The following is a 19150-nucleotide window of genomic DNA, read 5'->3' as shown; positions in this document are numbered from 1 at the left end:
ACCTCACCTTACTTTCCTAGACCTTCCGAGGCTCTGACATAGCCGCATGGATAGCTAGCCGGCGTCCGATCCAGTCCAAGAAGCATGTCTACCAAATACGCCCTCGTCTCACTGCCTCTCGGCATCTTTGACTCTGGAGATAAAGACGATGCCCTATCCTCGTTAAGCGCTACCATTTCGCCCGAGAATGGTAGTGTTCGCCCCTTCAACATCCCCGATTTCAAAATCGGCACCCTGGATGCCTTGGTTCAGCAAGCCGATGACCTTGCCAAGCTCGAGTCCACCTGCCAGGCTGTCGTTGCAAAGGTTGCCGACTCATTGAAGTCAATCCTCGATGGTGATGAGGACAAGATCTCCCAGCAGAAGATGGTCAACGATAGTGAGAGATGTCTAGGGCACCGCCTCGTTGCTGCTGCCTGTTCCACAAATCTCTTGTACATATTACTGACGGCGGTTGTACCTCAGAGCCCACCGACCAGTACGTCAACTCGTTTTCCTGGAACAAGGTCCGATACCGCGCCGACAAACCTTTGAGCGAACTCGTCGATACACTGCAAAAGGTACGTGGAGTGAGAGGGCGTACTGGAACCAACAGCTTCGCGGCGGGATTTTTCTTTGCTGCATCCGTTTCGCTTTCGACGCGGATCGGGGTCGCCATCCATAGAGTAGGCCCGCAGGAAACTAATGAAGCGCCAGGAACTCGTCACTACCGACAACGATGTGAAGAGCAAGTTCAACCAGTATAACTCAGTCAAGACAAACTTTGCCACTCTCCAGCGCAAGCAGACGTACGTATTGTTTCCAAGGCCCATCGTTTTTCCTAGCCCAACGACGACTTGATAGCTGACAGCGGTATTACAGTGGCAACCTTGCGACAAAGTCCCTCACTCCCGTTGTCGATCCCGCCCTCCTCATCCAGGACTCGGAATACCTAGAGACACATCTTATTGTTGTGCCGAACAATGCAAAGAAGGACTTCTTGAAAAGTTACGAAACACTGGCACCGATGGTGGTTCCCCGATCTGCTGTGCAGGTCGCGACGGACGAAGAGTTCACCTTGTACGCCGCTACGTCATTCAAAAAACACAGTGCAGAGTTCCTTGCGAAATGTCGCGAGCAAAAATGGACTCCGCGTCAATACAAGTACGTGGAGGGCGGAAAGGAGGAAGAGCAACGCGAGCTTGACCGGGTGGCTCGTGAAGAGAAGAAGACATGGGGAGAGGCTCTGAGAATCGGCCGGACAGGCTGGAGCGAAAGCGTCATGATCTGGCTGCATGTGCTCGCACTGCGCGTGTTTGTCGAGGCTGTTCTCCGCTACGGACTCCCGCTCGACTATGTCAGTGTTCTTGTCAAGGTTAGCACACATCTCTCTCGCTCAAGTCATTGCTTACGATGCTAACGCGGCGGACAGACGAATTCGAAGCTGGTCAAGAAGGTCAAGACAGCGCTTGACTCTAATTACTCGTATCTAGGAGGCAACGCCTTTGGCAGAGACAAGCGCGGGAAAATTACCAAAGACGACGCAGCACTGTCGTCCGAGATGGCTGCTGTTGGTCTCGGCGGAGGCGAGGGACACGAGTATACAGCTTACGTTTACTACGAGTTTGACTACTCTTAGTTGCGTAGACCTACACAATCGCAGCATGGCGGGCGCATGCAGTCCCGCGCTTCAGACGCGACCTTGCACCGAAAACGCGTAGTATTTTTTTGAGGGGCATTAGACCGTGGTTAGAAAGCTCTGGGCTGTAGCTAGTAGGTAACTCCTAGTTCAAACAAGATGAGAACCGGCCGCCCATGCAATTGTAGGACCATACACATCAGGCCGTTTTACTCGCAGTGATGAGACCCTCCTTGATCAGCCACTCGGCAATTTGTGCCACACATTCCTCGACGCTCGACTTGTCGGTCCTGATAACAATTTCGGGCTTCTCGGGTGCCTCGTAAGGGGCTGAGATGCCGGTGAAATCCTTGATCTCTCCCGCCCGAGCCTTCTTGTACAGACCCTTGGGGTCACGCTGCTCAGCGACCTCGAGAGGCACATCGACAAAGACTTCGATGAATGGAATGGCTTCGTCGCTGCTCTGGCCAGTCTGGCTGTGCAGCTCACGAGCTACTTGACGGTCTGCACGGTACGGCGAGATGAAGGAGGTAATGGCAATGGTCGAAGAATCGGCAAACAGCTTAGCGACCTGCTGCGGCATTAGTCGCGTACTCTCTGACGGTGGTCGTACTTGGGACGGAAGATCAAGCCCAAAGGGTTGATTAAATGACCATACCTCAGCGATGCGACGGATGTTCTCATTACGGTCTTTCTCGGAGAAACCAAGATCTTTGTTGAGGCCGAAGCGTACATTGTCACCGTCCAAACGATAGGCGGCAACTCCCAGGTGCAAAAGGTGCTGTTCCAGAGCGGTTGCTACGGTGGACTTGCCAGAGGCGGAAAGTCCTGTGAGCCAGAGGGTGAAACCACGCTGCCCGCGCAGCTGGTTACGCTCAGAGCGCGAGAGTGAGGGATGCCATGTAATGTTGCTATGATATCGGAGGACAAAAATCAGCCAATTTGTTCGTTATGCCGCCAGCTGTCGAGTTGCGGACGTGAAGGCGAAGAGTTGCAGAGCATTCGCCGCAGGCAGGTGCGACGACTGCGGGGTCGGTGGGATAGCAGAAGGAAATTCATGGAGGGGCAATTTTGGTCCTGTCATGACGGAAGCCTAGATTTCCAGACTCATACTTACGTAGCCATTGTGAATTCAATTGGGTATCTGGTGGTAAGGACTAAAGGGGAGAATGGTGTTGAAGGAACGAAAGTGTGAACTAAAATCAGGCGCAGCGGCAACAATCACTCATACATATATACACACAGATGCGCTCGCATACACGACTCTCACGACAACGGACCGAGTAGGGAGGGTACTAAGATGCTTTTCACCCCACCTCCTCCCCTCCATTTTTCCCTCTCGTTTTTCACTTCACACGAGCTAAGATCACGGAGAAGTCAGCATCAGGCGATGTACCCAAAACTCCCTAACACTACAAAATGGACAGTGGCCTCATGAGAGAGGTACTTTGTCTGGCTTTGGCCTTCTCCGCACCCGGGTTCAGTGCCTTACGGATACCGCAGGGAATGATCCAATGACCTAGGATACAGCAGAAAAAAAAATCAATAGAATCCGCAACATGATGCAAGTACTTTCTTACCGGAACACTGCGAGTCTGCGCCGAGCGATGGCGTCAGATCGGCTAGAGGTGGATCATCGCTTGGCGGGACCAGCACGTCAGAGGCCTGTAATCTGGCTGGTTCCTGCCCATTGGGAGGTATTGCCTCCGACTGACCGAGTGCCGACTCCCGCTCCGTTCCCGGATGCCGCGCCGCGCTTCACGTCGGTGCCGAAACCTCCTCCGTCTCACCTAGGGACCGCTCCGGGCCACCTTGAACGGCTATGACATTACAACTGTACTCAACTAGAGTCGCGCATTTCGAAATCTTGACTAAATGTTCTGCTGGACAATATCCCTCTTCACCGGCCGTAATTTTCACTTGCAAGTTATCTATCAGCTCAAGCCAGGTCGCGGGGCTATCTATAGCGTAGTATTCGCCATACGCTACAAGTCGTGAGAGGGAGCTATTCTGCTGCGCCCACCCTCATGAGAGCCATCTATCAATCCATCCAGGAGGGCTCATGGCCTGTATTCAGAATCCGTTCCACAGAGTGTGGAAGGGCTACTGGCTCGAATAGTCTAAGTCGGATCGGGTTGAGCATGCGCTTTCAGCTCAGTGCATCGATCTCTCTCGCAAAACCCTTCTGAATTCGGTGCCGTGTCTTCTCTCTAATTGCCCCATCGCATTCTATCCGACTGTTGAAATTTTCAGTATAAGTAGAATCGAAATGTCGCGCTCTGGTTTGCGTTTGCAAAAGTCTCAAGTCGCATTCAGCTTCGCCATTACCTTTTTTTGGATATCAGTATTGTGGCTCAATGATCCAAGCAGTAAGAGAAAAAGTCACTTACAGATGCAAATCTGGGGGAGACAAAAAGCGCAGAGGCTTGCGCTAGGACGAGAGGCTCTTCTCCATCCACCGGGAGCGTTTCCAGCTGGCCCTCAACCCATGCCTTGCGCCCTTCTACTCTTGTCGTACGCGCCCGCAAAACAACGTACGTGCCTGCGTGCACTGGTTTTCTATAGTTGATCTCAAGCTTGGCCGTAACGCCCACTTTGTGTGGAAGAGCACCAAAGCAGCATCGCGCCAGACCCTCGTCCAGCATTGTAGCAAGCAATCCACCATGCACAATGCCAGGGTGACCACAAACGTCTGTGCCCAGATGGGAGATTGAAACAAGAGACTTGCCTCCCTTTTCAGTCCAGCATACAGGGGGAACTGTGATTCGACCCGGCCCAAGAAGCGTGCCGCCAGTGAGATTATGCCGCCGCAGCGCATCGGGGAGTCTCATGTGGGGCCGAGATTCAGTCATGTCGGGATTCCGGCGCATCTCGGCCGCAATAGGGTGGTTGTTGACGAAATCATTCACCACTGCGGCCTCGTCGTTTTCGGGTACGTAGGCTTGCAGGGTATCTTCATCAGACCGGGGTCTTGCCGCGTCAAGCAGACCGGGCAGTAGGGGGCTCGCCGCTGCAGCGAAACCCAGGCTCGTAAACAGCAGTCCAAATGCGCCGAAGCTGATGGCTTTGCGAAACCGGGAAGGGCTTTTCGGTTGCGATGCTGTGCCTACAATAACTGTGTGAGCTCAATGGCTAATGTTCTTGAAGGGCTTCCCAAAGCAAAGTAACTTACCTGCATTGATGCCTTGGTGATAGCGTCGGAGCCAAACCTGCTGACGACGGGCGAAGGTTTGCAAGATTGGCGCGTTAAGGGAGGCCAATGTTGCAGGCTGCTTAAGAAGTCGCCGAAGCGGAAGAAAGGGTGATGTTGCCATGGATACAGCTGGTCAATCGAGCAACAGGATTGAAGCTTACGATTGATGTGTGAGGCATAGGAGAAGGTCGAGATTGACCTTTGTCGCGGTTTGTCACTCGTATGCCGAGGCTACAGGTAGGGTAGCTTAACTGTTCAGGTGAGGTACCTTGATCCCGGCAATAAGGTAGCACAGCATCATGACACTAAACGAGACTTCATTAAGCGAACAATTGCGGAAGAAATACCTAGCCAAAAATATGTATCAATGGGGGTTTCACCTGGACTTACGAATACGGGTAGGATGGTTTCCACTCCTGGCGCTTGTCTGATGCTTTATTTTAACAGCACACTCCTCCATTCTGAACTTGGAACCATACTTTGCTGCAGATATAACATACATGTAACTTCTAGTGTCGTAGCCTCGCCCGGCCCCCTGTACACTCTACGCAATAGGGTCCTTGAATGTGATTGTATGATCAAGACAAGATCCCGGCCACATGACATCATATCTCTCTCCTTACGTAGTAGAACTATCAGACTCGGGACGGGCAGGACGGAGTCTTCGCCCTTACCTCAGTGGTTGGTTCTCATGCGGCATCGGTCCGTGTGGCTCCAGGGGTCCTGGCCAGACCTCAAAACTTGAATGACAAAGTACGGGTGCAGGCGCAAGCAACGTGACGAGCCTGGAGGCCTGGTACAGATGGATACATACCCCTCATCTGACCTTTGGCCTTCTGGTACTTTAATGAGACACCGCCGTCCACGAGGCAGTCGTTCAGTTGGTTCTGGCATTCACTGTCAACCAACTTCATCTTATACTCGTCCCATCTAACAACAAACATCACATAACGGCTGCTAGGAATTCGGCAGAAAGATATAGCAACACACGCAATGGTACTGCCTTTCATTTTCCTCCGCATGCCGAATAAGCAAACGACCTACTGTCATGTTGACACCGGCTGACCTATTGCCGTGCTCCGTCCATTCTAGGCCACGGCAGAAACCGTAGATCTGGGCGCTGTGCACGCGCCTAAGGAAGAGTCCATCAAGGTATTCCAAGAGATCGCGCACGATCTCAAAAAAGAGCTTCTCCACATCCGACGTGAGCATCAAAGTAAGTCACATTCTCCACTGGAAACAAGCCATGGACTGACACTCCATCATCAGAGCACGAGCCCGAGTATTTTCAGGCTGTTGTAAGTCAATCATCATTTTGCCACGCCTTGCCATCGCGTCCGCTCAAACAGATCCTAGCAACACCTCGACGATCACCAACTAGCCGCTTTTGGCCCGGACAACTTTGTGGCCGTAAGAGTTGCCAGTTCGGCTTACGGAATCCACCTCTTTGGCAAGGTCCGAATCCCAGCCCTACCTGAGTCGGGGCCTGCCTACATTCACTTCCGCGCCTTCGTGCCCGGAGCTGAGCCGCCAAAACTTCACAGCATTCACACTGAAGAGACTGAGCATTCGGATGGAGACAAGACGTATAGAGCCATATTCACTAAAGATGACGACCTTGAGTGGTTTGACACATAGGTAGATATGGGATGGGCCGGGAGCGAGTTGATCAGGAGTTCTCATCTCATGGGCTTTTCTAACCCAGACATACAATATGATATCTATTGAGAATTTCTTGGTCCGATTACATGTCCTCCTCCTCTGCCGCCAAGAGTTCGGCATAATCATCTGCCGACGCAAACATGGGCAAGTCCTTGAGTTTCCTCCTGGATGATCGGGCGGCGCTCTTGCTCTTCTGGCTAGTTTCCTCGGCCTCTCCAGGTACTGCAGACAGCTCGGGGCCACCCTCATCCTCCATCGCCTCATCGTCGTCTCCTTCCTCGCCATGGAGTTCGCCAGCATCTTCGTCGTCTCCGTCATCTTCGTCGCCATCCGAAAGTTCGGCGTCGGAGCCGTCAGAGAAGATAACGCCACCATCGGACTCGTCATCGCTGTCGTCGAATCCATCCATGTCAAGGTCGTCATCGTCACTCTCGATTGGACCATCGGGATGCGAGGCAGTTAAGGCCTTCCAAATCTCATCCTCTTGTTCGGCGTCATCCTCGGCACTGACCTCATCTAGTCCAGATGACGATTGTTCAGTGATCTTCTTACCACCCTCGACCTTCTTGCCCGCTTGCTTGAAGTATTCGTGGAAGAAGATATCCTCCGCTGCGACCTGGTCTACCTTCTTGTTCCAGAACTTAGGCGTATTAATTGGCGCAGCTGCACCTGAGCCAGTTCTCTTCGCGAGCCAGATACTGCCAGAATCAGGATTGCGGACCGGCTGCATGATAGATGCTCCCCTAGCAGTCTCTGCCGCCTTCGGGCTGCGGTACACAAACTTGTCGAGGAATCTGATCAAGCTATGGCTCTCTAGGTCGGGTTTAGCCATCTGCTTCTCATTTGAGAACAGACTTGCGGCCAGTAGAGACACGGACGGGTGGAAGTGAGTGAGGGGTGGTATCTGCATTCATTAGCAAACGGAGTCTCGTGAACTCAAACACAGGTACAAGCTTACAATTTCCCAGAGACAGCTGTTCTGAGCATTGCTATGTTCTGGGTTTCTTTTGCGGCCATCGTACACACTTCCTCTAGAAACAGATACATTCTGATCCTCTGCCGAGGGCTGGCTAGTCGCCTCTTCTGTGTCGTTATCCTCTGGTTCTTCAAGGAGTGCTCTAAGGTCGGGGAACTGAGTCCGCAGTTGGAACACCACGTATATCAAGCCACAGACGAAAGCAGGCTGGTGCAAGTTGAGAATCTGCAACATTCTCTTCGCAAAGGCCTTAATCCGCCTCGTGTCAACATCGGCCTTGAGAGACTTCAGAATCAGGTTCAAATAAAGGGCTTGTTTAGAGGAGTTGGCAAGTCGCGGATCCAGCAAGGATTCGTACAACGTCCTGTAGAACCTGTCGGAAGCCAGGTGCCTTGACACCGATATTTGCTGAATCAGAATTAGCGCCTGAATACTTGTGTTGAAGTTCGTCGAGTGCGCAATTCGGAAAAGAGTGTCCATTTGGGATTCGAGGCTGCATGCGAGTGTCAGTTACTTCGAAAATTCAGAAGCACAGAAACCATTGAAAAAGCAATACTTACATCGGGTCTTGCTCGGCCACGAACGGCACAGCGCGGTTGATACCTGTCAATACTGCGGTAACCAGCTTATCGGCTGTCTCCGTTGTAACGCCAGTCTCTTTGGAAGCACGATCCTGCTGACTTTCGGCAGATGCTTTGCCAAGTGCGGAACTGTTGAGAAGAGTAACAAAAATCTCAAAATAAATGCGGAGCAGTGCCTCTGCCGTGCCACCTTCGCGGTTGCTCAGTATCGTCTGGTTCAGAGTGTTCGTAGCGTGGTACTTGGCCCTGAAAGTTTGACCTGGTCGGAGTAGAACTTCCTGCTCTATGCCCTTGATCACAACCTGCTTCATTCCGGGGTGGGTGTTCTGAAGCTGAAGAAGAAGGTAGGAAACTCTTGAGGCAATCTTGCGGTCCTTGTCGCCCATTTTGTTAACCAAGAGCCTGAGCAAATTGGTCTCTTGCTCGGGCTTGTCCTTGAGCAGGCCGTAGACAAAGTCGATGGAACGGGTGCGAGAGTATTCAATCTCGTCGTTGCACCAGACCTCAAGGAGCTGGATGATCTTGAAGTATGATATCTTGAGCCAATCCTCGTAAGCCCACTGGATGAGGTGTGCATCCGTTAAGCGACCCGGTAAGGCTTGGCTGGAGTTCCAATTCTTGACAGAGGATCGCTGCAGAACTCCAATGAGACCAGGTTGAGTCTGAAAGGCACGCAGTCTCCTATTAGGGGGTAGGACTAGACCCGGACCGAGCAGATCAACCAGAGCGCCAAGAGCGCCAATGGCCTGAGCACGACTCCTTTTGGACGCAAGGCCTAGGAGAGACTCAAAAGCCTTGACATTGTGCAGTGGTGACTCTTGAATTGCCAAGGTGAGAGCAGAGACTTTGTCGGAGAGCGTTCCGGAAGACATGATGGTGGAGAGGAACTTTCGAGAGGATGATGCCAGGACGCTCTTATTGTACGCTGCCGCATCCGCCTCCAGAAGAGCGACTGCATGAGCTTTGAGAGCACTGATGACGCCAAGGAAACCATTCACTTCGGGGGACGTAGGGTCTGGGAGCTGGCTCAGTTCCGCCCCGTGCCAATCAGCACGAGGTTCGAATTTCTGGCGGGCACAGGTCAGCATATGCATGACGGGAACTTGGGTCAGGTGGCTGCTCACGAACTGCTTCTTGAACGTATCTTTGACATCCTTACGGGGAGGTTGTTGCGGTGCATGGACTTCTGCAGCTGCGTCCTCCTGGGCAGACTGGTCGTCGCTTTCACCAACTTCATCTGCCTCGCTCGCTTCGTCCTCCTCTGTCTCCTCCTCCTCCGGGGATTCTTCTGCATCCTGGGCTGTTGCTGCTTCGTGATGTTGCTGGAGGCCGAGCTGGGCTGCGAAAGCAGCAAGCTCACTCTGAAGCTTTCCGTCAATATTGGCCAGAGAGTTGGCTTCCTCAGCGGCGTCCTCGTCGTCCGAATCAATGTCTCCGATGAGCTTCAGGTCCTCTTCGTCTCCTCCCAAAGCCCTGATCTCCTCAAGGAGATCCTCGCGGTTGAGGAGCGCGCCTTTCTTGCCCTTCACCTTGGTCGTAATGTCGCCTCGCCCGCTCGTGGACTTGTCGCGACGATGGGCGTGCTTTTTCCGTTGATGCGAGCTCTCCAATGGCTCGTCGGAGACGTGTTTGCGCTTCTTGTTATCGGTTGAGTTATCTTTGACAGCTTTGCCTAGTTTTCCCTCGATCTTGGCTGTGAGATTCGAAAATGATTCCGGGTTCAAGGACACTGGCTGTCGAGCCCTGCCGGCAGATTGCCTCTTTGGCTTGCCCATCATGTATTTCAGGTTACGACCGCAGCCAAAAGAAGAGGGAGAGTCCTGGATAAATGATTGAAGAACACAATAACGAACCGTGTGAAGGAGAGAAAAATCCCCTGTGTTACACCAAAATGTACAAGAAGCAGAACCTGCAATGCAGCGAGGAAAGGTTGTCGCAAGAAAAAAAAAAGGCATTGAGAGCCAGGAGTGGGGTCAACTTTCTTATCGATAAGCAGGGACGGCAACGTGACGGGACCTGAGGTGGTCGAAGTCGTGGTCGAGCCTCCCGGTCTAGGTACGGATACCTCCTTAAGTGGAACGGTAAACCCAAATGAATGTTACCAATCTGTATTGTCATCTCCAACTTGGAGTACCCAAGGCAACTCGGAGTAAGGTAATAACGCTATAAATTCGGGTCGCGCATCCATCTGGCCCCGTCTACCTAGGTAAGCCAATTTGTCGCTAATAGCCCTCTCATCCAAAGTAATCCAAGATTGTGGTCAAACAAAATTTGACGTAGCCTCCATCACCTGGCCTCTTGTGACCCCAATAAGAGTAGATCTTGTCTTCGCGCCAGTCTCACTAATCAATTGTCCATTGCCAGCCTGTGCCATTTGCTGATTCCCGATTGACAAGTCCTCAAGCGGCCAGCTCGTTCAAGGGTTGATCAATCACCACTATCATCCCATCTTGGTGGAGGCTTTCAAGGTGAAGATATTGGTCATCGCTACTGAACCAGCAACTCACTTGAGAGTGTTGGTCAGCGAACGTGTTCCAGAGTTACCTCGTCAGCTGGCGTACTTACTTTCGACGGCAACATGTCTTTCAGTCGCGCATGGAGACTCCCTATCTTGTCGACGCCTCATAGCACGAAGGCAAGCCATGGCAACTTACCGTTCAATGGCAGTAGCCAGGTAGGTACACATATGCCTTTGAAGCAATAAACTCATATGACATTGCTTACATGCCATCAGTCATTCAGCCGCGGCTACCGCGCTGGTAGCACCAGGAATCGACTGTCAACTGTTTGGGTCCCTACCGGAGGAATGACACCTGAACGAGGCGAAGGTAGGTCTATCGCATGCTGCCTATCTCGATTGTCAGCATGCTCAATTCAGAAACTCAGGCGCCTATGAAAAGCTTGTTCGCGCCGGATTCTTGCGACAGGTAGGTGATTCGGTGAAGGGGTATTGAGATGGGAGATTTTGCTCATTCCTCATATTTCAGTCACACTCTGGCATTTTCCATCTACTTCCTCTTGGCCAGCGTGTCCAACGGAAACTCGAGGGCGTCATTGACTATTACATGCAAGAACTCGGTAAGTTTTCTCGTACACCTCGGTTGCCGGCCGCTGCCATTTACTGACGTCTGCCACAGGAGCCTCGAGAGTAGCTCTGTCAACCATTACGTCCAAGGACCTCTGGGAGAGGAGTGGCCGTCTTACACAACTAGAGGCTGAGGTCAGTGCATGCTGTCTCAAAAACCTTGATCCTACGGCTGACTGGCAAAGCTCTTCGGCTTCGAGGACCGCAAAGGGTCCAAATACATGCTGTCGCCCACCCACGAAGAAGAGATTACTACTCTAGTGGCGAAGACTGTGAAATCCTACAAAGAACTGCCCCTTCGCCTCTATCAGATCAGTGAGCACAGAAACTTCACAGACCTCTTTTGCAACCCAATAACTCATGTTGAAATCACTAGCGCGCAAATTCCGTGACGAACTTCGTCCGCGCCATGGACTACTAAGAACCCGCGAGTTCACCATGAAGGACCTCTATACTTTTGATGTCTCCGCGAATTCGGCCTTAGAGACCTATAAGAAGGTCCAGTCGGCATACACCGGCGTTTTCAAAGCACTGAAGCTGCCGGTGAAAGTAGCCAAAGCGAGCTCCGGCGACATGGGAGGCGATCTGAGCCATGAGTATCACTTGCCCACCTCAATTGGGGAGGACACTCTGGTCACCTGCAATACTTGTAGCTACGCTGCTAACGCCGAGGTCGCCGAGCCAAGGACAGCGGCCGTCGACAGCACAGGACCATGCGGTCCGACTGAAGCCCCAAGTCCTGCATCTGCTTCAATAAGGGTGTGGCGAGGCATCAGTAAAGACCGCAAGACCTTGGTGAATGCCTGGTATCCAGGCCGAAGCCAGGATGAATCTAACGGAGAGAAAGATCTCAGGATTTCGGCCATCAAGACAATTGTCGCTGATCTGGACGCAAGCACTGAGAATGCCGTATCACTGTGGCGGGCAGCTATTACATCAACGAGTTCTAGCACGGACACTGCGGCCACCCGGCCCCAAATCATTAACATCATACACTCCACATTGACCAGCAACCTAGAAGAGGTTCTACGAGAAGAAAGTAAATCATCGCCTTTGTCAGGGTTGGATGTTCCCGAAGATGGAGTAGACTCAACCATCATTACCAGAACTCAAGTTGGACAACCAATCCACCTGCTCGCGGCTCGCGATGGTGACAGATGCCCTTGCTGCGACAGTGGCGTTCTCGAGCTGCAGAAGGCGCTGGAGCTTGGGCACACATTCTACCTAGGAACTCGATACTCGGAGCCACTCGATGCAACAGTATCCGTACCAACTCGTGCGAATTCAAGTCAGCACGATGGTCAGCCAGCTTTGGCTGAGGAAAAGACACCTATGCAGATGGGGTGCCATGGAATTGGCGTCTCCCGACTCATAGGGGCCGTAGCTGAGCATCTGACAGACACGAAGGGCCTACAATGGCCGCGCGTGATTGCCCCTTACGAAGTCGTGGTGATTTCCACTCCTACTCTAGCTGAAGATGCTAGTCAAGTGTATGATGAGATCGCCACAGGGGGCATTGACACGGTGCTGGATGATAGGTCGGCGTCCTTCGGTTGGAAGCTGAATGACGCAGACTTGGTAGGTTATCCAGTCCTAGTCATACTGGGTAAAGTATGGAAAGAGACAGGTAATTGTGAGGTCCAATGCCGCAGATTCGGGATCAAAGAAATGGTACCGCTTAGAGAGCTACGCCAGCGTGTGGCAGAGTTGCTCGAACAGCTCTGAGCAGAATGAAGACCGCTAGGACGTCTCGTTGAGGCGCCCGCGACGCGGCGTGTACAAGGCATTCATGTACCTCCAAATCAGATGTCCTACCATCGTAGAAAATAGGAAATCGCCTCCAATAGCTCGTTTTAATGTCACAGCTAAAAGGTATGTCCATTGCTGTCGAAGCATCAGGGACCCGGCAACCTCTCTCTATCTACTGATCTTACCAAACTCGATGTGAGTTGGGTGACATGCGACGGCGGCCTGCCCAGACATGTCCTGCGCGGTGTGGGGCGGTCACGTGTATAGCCACCCGAGAAGTGCGACAAATGCTGTCAATAATATGGGAAGGAGTGGTGTTAATGAACGACAATCAAGTAGTCAGGCCTTGCTTCAAACCTCAGTCCCCTCCCGAGAGTTTGACACAGCATCGGGTCTCAATCACATCAGCAACCCGAAGTTTATCTTTTTGCCCTTTTGTCCGAAGTGGGCCTTCACCGTCGCCTAGGGTTCGGTACTAAGCAGGGACTCATACTCACTTCAATCATCTATCCCGACGACTTTGTTCGCCCGCAAGCCTGTTTAATCAACCATGGCCGCTCAGGGTTCCGAGAGTAGTGAGTATTTCCGGTTGAGATTCCGCCATCTCCTCATGAAGATCAGGTATACATCGTCGATTTCCGTGCTGACTCGGCTCCACAGTCAATCTGGAGACGCTGGACACACAGCAACTCAGTCAGGTCAAGAAGCAATTGGAAGAAGAACTCGAGCACTTGACAAACTCGTTCGCCCAGCTACACAGCGCACAATCCAGGTTCAAGGAGTGCCTTCGGTGTGTCAAGGCCAGGCCTGGTGCTGGCGATGGTATGCATGCCCCCAACTTTCCCGTCTTATCAGTGGCCAGCCGAGTTAACATTTCTCCAGGCGACAAATCTGTCCTGGTGCCGCTAACCAACTCCCTCTACGTACGTGGGGAGCTTTCGGATCCAAAGCACGTCATCGTCGACGTAGGCACAGGATTCTATGTCGAGAAGGTATGTTCATCAAGCCCGAGGTTCGGTCTGACCTCTGACCATTGTGTGTGTTAACGGTTACGCAGGATACCGAGTCTGCCGAACGTTTCTACGAAGCCAAGGTTCAGAATTTGATGAATAACATTCAGGACCTCGAGGTGATCGTGCAGCGGAAAACGCTAAATGTGCGAAGTGTCGAGGATGGTAAGTTCCACATGTCCCTAGGAAACACAACTGGGCAATGGGCAGCATGGTTAAGAATATACTAACGGATCGTGTGTAACTAATAGTACTAAGGCAGAAGGTTTTACAAAGCCAAATAGCATAAGTAGTAATAGGGTATTATGAAAAATAAAATACTATAACTATTATATAAAAATAGAACCGTAATTATTATTATAGTACTGGGTACTAAATAATATAGTTATTATTAAGTAAACGTAGGTATAGTTAATAATATTATATAAAGGATAATTCTTTTTAAAGTACTACGTACGTTTTATATATAAACTATATTAAATACGTTACTTATTTAATTTTATATTCTATCTTTACTAATTACTTAAATAGTTCTTAATATTAATTATATAATATTAATATATAATATTAATATATACTCTTACTATCTCGATAGACTATTTTTTTAGATTTTCTACTTTTTAACTTTCCTTTTTATAAAATTTAAGATTATTAATAATAATACTAAGCGCCCGATACTACTACTTTATAAGCTACTTACTTAGCTAAGTTTACTACTTTTTAAATAATAATAGCTTATAATAGTATAGTATTAGAAATACCCTTATTATTATTATTAAAAATAAGACTAACTTTCTTATTAACGCTTTTAACTTCGACTTATATATATATATATATATATATATATATATATTCGTTACCTCGTTTTTTTTATTAAAATTAAAAAACGCTTCCCTCGCTATTTATTATTATTATGTTATATAAGAGATTAGGCTATAAGTACTTAACTAGCGAGGCTATAATATAAATATAGATATATTATAAAACTAAAGCTTATAGAGTCCTTTATATAAGCTTTACTTTTTAAAAGGTTGTTTTATAATACGATTTATATATTAATTATTAAGTTATTAACGTTTTATTACTAATTATATCCTAAATTTATTATAATTACTCCCCCCTTATATAACTTTAGTCCTTAAAATTATTACGTAATATCTTTTTTTAATATTAATAATAAAATTATTAATATTATTATTTATAATAAATTCCTTAAGGTATTAATAATATTGTTTTTTATTTAAAAATAAAGTGTTATTCTTATTTTATTATTTAATAAATATTTTATTATTATTATTTAGTAATAGTATACTAACCGGTTATTAAGTTAATAATACGTATTTATAATAAAGTATTTTAATTATTATAATATATAAAAGCCTACTTAACCTCACGGTTATTATTATTATTAAGTTATTAAATAAAATAAAATAAAATTTTTTATTATTAATTACGTATTTACTTTTTCTTTTCCCCTTTTATTTAATAACTATTTTACGAACTTTTTCCTATATTACTATATCTTTTCTTTTTATAATATTTTAAATTTTATATTATTTTTTAATTATAATTCTTTTACTATATTATTACTAAGTATTCGTTAAAATATTTACTATTTTACGTATTTAAAATATACTTAATATTAAATATAATTTCCAAAAGGGCTTCCGTAATTTTTATAATAATACTCCTTATATACGCTACTTATTTAGTATATATTATAATATTAACGAGCTAATTTATATAATAGTTTTTTTCCGGCTTTATAAGTACAAAAGATCGACCTTAATAAAATTATGCTTTTAAAGGAAATTACACAATATAATATACTTTTTAACTATATAATACGCATAATATACCCTAAGTACGCGCTTAATATAATATAATAATTTTAATATAAAAACCGCTATATAATTCGGGATAAGTAAGCTACCCTTTTTAATAATAGCGCCGGTTAAAAAGGTTAATAATAGAGGTTAGCTATAATAATTAGCTATAATAATTAGCTATAATAGTTAGAAGCGGCCCTTAACTATAAAGGTTCTAAACTTTAATAATAACGTAGAGGTTTTTAAAAAAAGGGCTAAATAGGCTAATATTTACTACTCTTTATACTAAAGCTCGTAAAGATTTTTTTTATTTTTATCGCTTCTAATATCACTTAAAGCTCTATTTAAACTAAATAAATTTACTAAATAAATTTACTAAATAAATCTACTAAATAAATCTATTAAATAAACTTATTAATATATAAACTACTACTCTCTTAGTATATAGTTAGTAATTAGTAAGCTAAAAATACCTATCGATAAGTTTACCCCTCTCGGGCTAGGCGCCCTTAGCTAGCTCGACGCTATAACTATTATAACTAACGTAAGTATACCCGAGGATTAATAAAGTATTTTTTAATAATACGGAATTTAGCTAAGTAATAATACGAATACTATAAATAGCCGGGCTAATACGAATATTAAGATTTAATATATTAATATTAGCTTAGAAATTATATTTTATAGAGCTAAAAATCCCTTTAATATAGGCTATATTATAGATATAAAAGAATATATAAGGGGCCCCCTAACCCTTAATAAGAAGGAGTATATAATATAAGATTTAGCTATTTATATAAGCTAGTATTAAGAGGTTTTATATACGTTAAAGTAGGTATAGCTCGCCCTCTAAACGGGCGGGGGAAGGTCGGGAGTTTTAATTAGTAATTAAGTATAAAGCGTAATATACCTAGTTTTCCCTAATACGTAATACACAGTACGGCCCTAGTAGATTACTCCGTTAGGGGGAACGAGCTAATTTATATTATTAGCACTTACGTTACTAAGTATATTATTTATTTAACTTAATAAAAAAAAGTATTTTATTATTTATTTTAATATTCTACTTTTATTAGCTACTCGGGTAGTTCTCGATATTATTTATATAATATTAATATATAGTATTAATAAATACTTTTACTATCTTATTAAACTAATTTTGTTTTTAAATTTTTTATTTTTTTAACTTTATTTTTTATAAAGTTTATAATTATAGCGACCGTAAGTAATTATAACTATAAGTAATCCCCCTAACGGAGTAATTTACTAGGGCCGTACTATATATTATATATTAAGAAAAACTAAGTATAATACGCTCTATACTTAATTACTAACTAAAATAGTAATTAACTAACTCGATTATTATCTCCCTTTTATTAATAACTCCTAATCTTTTACTACTTATTTATAAAGCGAGCTTTACTTATTTTAATATATATAAAACCTCTTAATATTAGCCTATATAAGTAACTAAGTCTAATATAATCTATTCTTTTATATAAATATTATTATTACTTAGGGGGGCTTATAAAAGCTATTTAAAGTACTAGTTTATTACCCTAACCTTATATACCTCTAGCCCGTTTATTATAATTATTATAATTAAGCTAGTATTAATATATTAAATCTTAATATCCGTACTAGCCTAATTATTTACAGTACTTATAATATTACTTAGCTAAATTCCGTATTATTAAAAAGTATTTTATTACTTTTTAAACGTATTTACGTTAGTTATAATAATTATAATATTAAGCTAGCTAAGGGTACCTAGCCTAAGAGGGGTAGACTTATTAACGGGCATTTTTAGCTTACTAATTACTAATTATATACTAAGAGTAGAGTAGTAGTTTATATAATAGTTTTTTTCCGGCTTTATAAGCGCAAAAGATCGACCTTAATAGGATTACGTTTTTAAAAGAAATTATATAATATAGTATACTTTTTAATTATATAATATATATAATATACCCTAAGTACGCGCTTAATATAATATAATAATTTTAATATAAAAATCGCTATATAATTTAGAATAAGTAAGCTACCCTTTTTAATAATAATACTAGCTAAAAAGGTTAATAATAAAAGTTAGTTATAATAATTAGCTATAATAGTTAGCTATAATAATTAAAAGCGGCCTTTTTTAACTATAAAAGTTCTAAACTTTAATAGCGACGTAGAGGTTTTTAAAAAAAGGGCTAAATAGGCTAATATTTACTACTCTTTATACTAAAGTTTATAAAAATTCTTTCTATCCTTATCGCTTCTAATATTACCTAAAGCTCTATTTAAACTAAATAAATTTACTAAATAAATTTACTAAATAAACTTATTAATTTATAAACTACTACCTCGACGAGAACCTACTCTCCTAGTATATAATTAATAATTAATAAGCTAAAAATACTTATTAATAAGTCTACCCCTTTTAAACTAAGCGCCCTCTTTAGCTAGCTCGATATTATAACTATTATAATTAATATAAATATACCTAAGGATTAGTAAAGTACTTTAGAATAATATAGAATTTAGCTAAGTAATAATACAAACGCTATAAATAGCTAAGCTAATATAGATATTAAAATTTAATATATTAATATTAATTTAGGAATTATATATTATAAAACTAAAAATCCCTTTAATATAAGCTATATTATAAATATAAAAGAATATATAAAGGGCCCCTTAATTTTTAATAAAAAGGAGTATATAATATAAGATCTAACTACTTATATAAGTTAGTATTAAGAGGTTTTATATATATTAAAATAAGTATAGCTCGCCCTCTAAATAATTAAAAATAAGGAAAGGTCGGGAGTTTTAATTAGTAATTAAGTATAGAGCGTAATATACTTAGTTTTCTTTAATACGTAATATATAGTACGGCCCTGGCAAATTGCTCTATCGGGGGGGAGTAGTAGTTTATATATTAATAAGTTTATTTAATAAATTCATTTAATAAATTTATTTAGTTTAAATAGAGAGTAGCTTTAGGTAATATTAGAAATAATAAAAATAAAAAGAATCTTTATTTATTTTTTTATTCTACCTTTACTAGTTACTCGGGCGGTTCTTAATATTAATTATATAGTATTAATATATAATATTAATAAATACTCCTATTATCTTAATAGACTCTTTGTTTTAGATTTTCTAACTTTTTAACTTTCCCTCTTATAAAGTTTATAACTACGGATTATTAAAAAGAATCTTTATAAGCTTTAAAAAGTAATAAATATTAGCTTATTTAGCCCTTTTTTTAGAAACCTCTACATTATCATTAAAGTTTAGAACCTCTATAGTTAAAAAAGGCCGCTTCTAACTATTATAGCTAACTATTATAGCTAATTATTATAACTAACTATTACGGCCAACCTCTATTATTAACCTTTTTAATTAGCGCTATTATAAAGTAGCTTATTTATCCTAAATTAAATAATAGTTTTT

At 44.2% G+C, this 19150-nt stretch overlaps 8 protein-coding genes across 8 annotated transcripts; 5 read left to right on the top strand and 3 right to left on the bottom strand.

The window, feature by feature from the left end:
- Positions 1 to 84: 84 nt before the first annotated feature.
- CCOS01_07746 (V-ATPase subunit C) lies at positions 85 to 1618 on the top strand (the record flags this gene model as incomplete). The annotated part of the gene is made up of 5 exons (XM_060455909.1): positions 85 to 379; positions 466 to 560; positions 697 to 788; positions 862 to 1354; positions 1412 to 1618. The coding sequence occupies 5 exons, from the start codon at positions 85 to 87 to the stop codon at positions 1616 to 1618; spliced, it is 1182 nt and encodes a 393-aa protein (XP_060313801.1).
- A 199-nt stretch (positions 1619 to 1817) lies between these two features.
- Positions 1818 to 2743, bottom strand: CCOS01_07745 (adenylylsulfate kinase; the record flags this gene model as incomplete). The annotated part of the gene is made up of 3 exons (XM_060455908.1): positions 1818 to 2189; positions 2277 to 2529; positions 2736 to 2743. The coding sequence occupies 3 exons, from the start codon at positions 2741 to 2743 to the stop codon at positions 1818 to 1820; spliced, it is 633 nt and encodes a 210-aa protein (XP_060313800.1).
- A 434-nt stretch (positions 2744 to 3177) lies between these two features.
- On the top strand, positions 3178 to 3444 carry CCOS01_07744 (uncharacterized protein; the record flags this gene model as incomplete). Its single annotated transcript, XM_060455907.1, has 1 exon — positions 3178 to 3444. The coding sequence occupies one exon, from the start codon at positions 3178 to 3180 to the stop codon at positions 3442 to 3444; it is 267 nt and encodes an 88-aa protein (XP_060313799.1).
- A 475-nt stretch (positions 3445 to 3919) lies between these two features.
- CCOS01_07743 (thioesterase superfamily protein) lies at positions 3920 to 4932 on the bottom strand (the record flags this gene model as incomplete). Its single annotated transcript, XM_060455906.1, has 3 exons — positions 3920 to 3946; positions 4009 to 4724; positions 4791 to 4932. 3 exons carry the CDS (start codon positions 4930 to 4932, stop codon positions 3920 to 3922), a joined length of 885 nt encoding a protein of 294 aa, XP_060313798.1.
- Positions 4933 to 5804: 872 nt separating this feature from the next.
- Positions 5805 to 6449, top strand: CCOS01_07742 (uncharacterized protein; the record flags this gene model as incomplete). The annotated part of the gene is made up of 4 exons (XM_060455905.1): positions 5805 to 5861; positions 5904 to 6027; positions 6081 to 6109; positions 6168 to 6449. 4 exons carry the CDS (start codon positions 5805 to 5807, stop codon positions 6447 to 6449), a joined length of 492 nt encoding a protein of 163 aa, XP_060313797.1.
- A 106-nt stretch (positions 6450 to 6555) lies between these two features.
- CCOS01_07741 (CBF/Mak21 family protein) lies at positions 6556 to 9805 on the bottom strand (the record flags this gene model as incomplete). The annotated part of the gene is made up of 4 exons (XM_060455904.1): positions 6556 to 7377; positions 7432 to 7942; positions 8010 to 9097; positions 9155 to 9805. 4 exons carry the CDS (start codon positions 9803 to 9805, stop codon positions 6556 to 6558), a joined length of 3072 nt encoding a protein of 1023 aa, XP_060313796.1.
- An 803-nt stretch (positions 9806 to 10608) lies between these two features.
- Positions 10609 to 12840, top strand: CCOS01_07740 (prolyl-tRNA synthetase; the record flags this gene model as incomplete). The annotated part of the gene is made up of 7 exons (XM_060455903.1): positions 10609 to 10704; positions 10765 to 10858; positions 10917 to 10957; positions 11018 to 11108; positions 11168 to 11250; positions 11301 to 11430; positions 11492 to 12840. The coding sequence occupies 7 exons, from the start codon at positions 10609 to 10611 to the stop codon at positions 12838 to 12840; spliced, it is 1884 nt and encodes a 627-aa protein (XP_060313795.1).
- Positions 12841 to 13414: 574 nt separating this feature from the next.
- CCOS01_07739 (prefoldin) lies at positions 13415 to 14163 on the top strand (the record flags this gene model as incomplete). Its single annotated transcript, XM_060455902.1, has 5 exons — positions 13415 to 13439; positions 13525 to 13686; positions 13747 to 13856; positions 13922 to 14039; positions 14126 to 14163. The coding sequence occupies 5 exons, from the start codon at positions 13415 to 13417 to the stop codon at positions 14161 to 14163; spliced, it is 453 nt and encodes a 150-aa protein (XP_060313794.1).
- Between the last annotated feature and the right edge of the window lie 4987 nt (positions 14164 to 19150).

The sequence above is a fragment of the Colletotrichum costaricense genome (genome assembly GCF_030867565.1).
Source record: "Colletotrichum costaricense strain IMI 309622 chromosome Unknown Scaffold_7.1, whole genome shotgun sequence".
Classification (NCBI taxonomy): Eukaryota; Fungi; Ascomycota; class Sordariomycetes; order Glomerellales; family Glomerellaceae; genus Colletotrichum; species Colletotrichum costaricense.
Note: the sequence above shows the minus strand (reverse complement) of the source record. Positions and strands in the feature narration are given on the sequence as shown.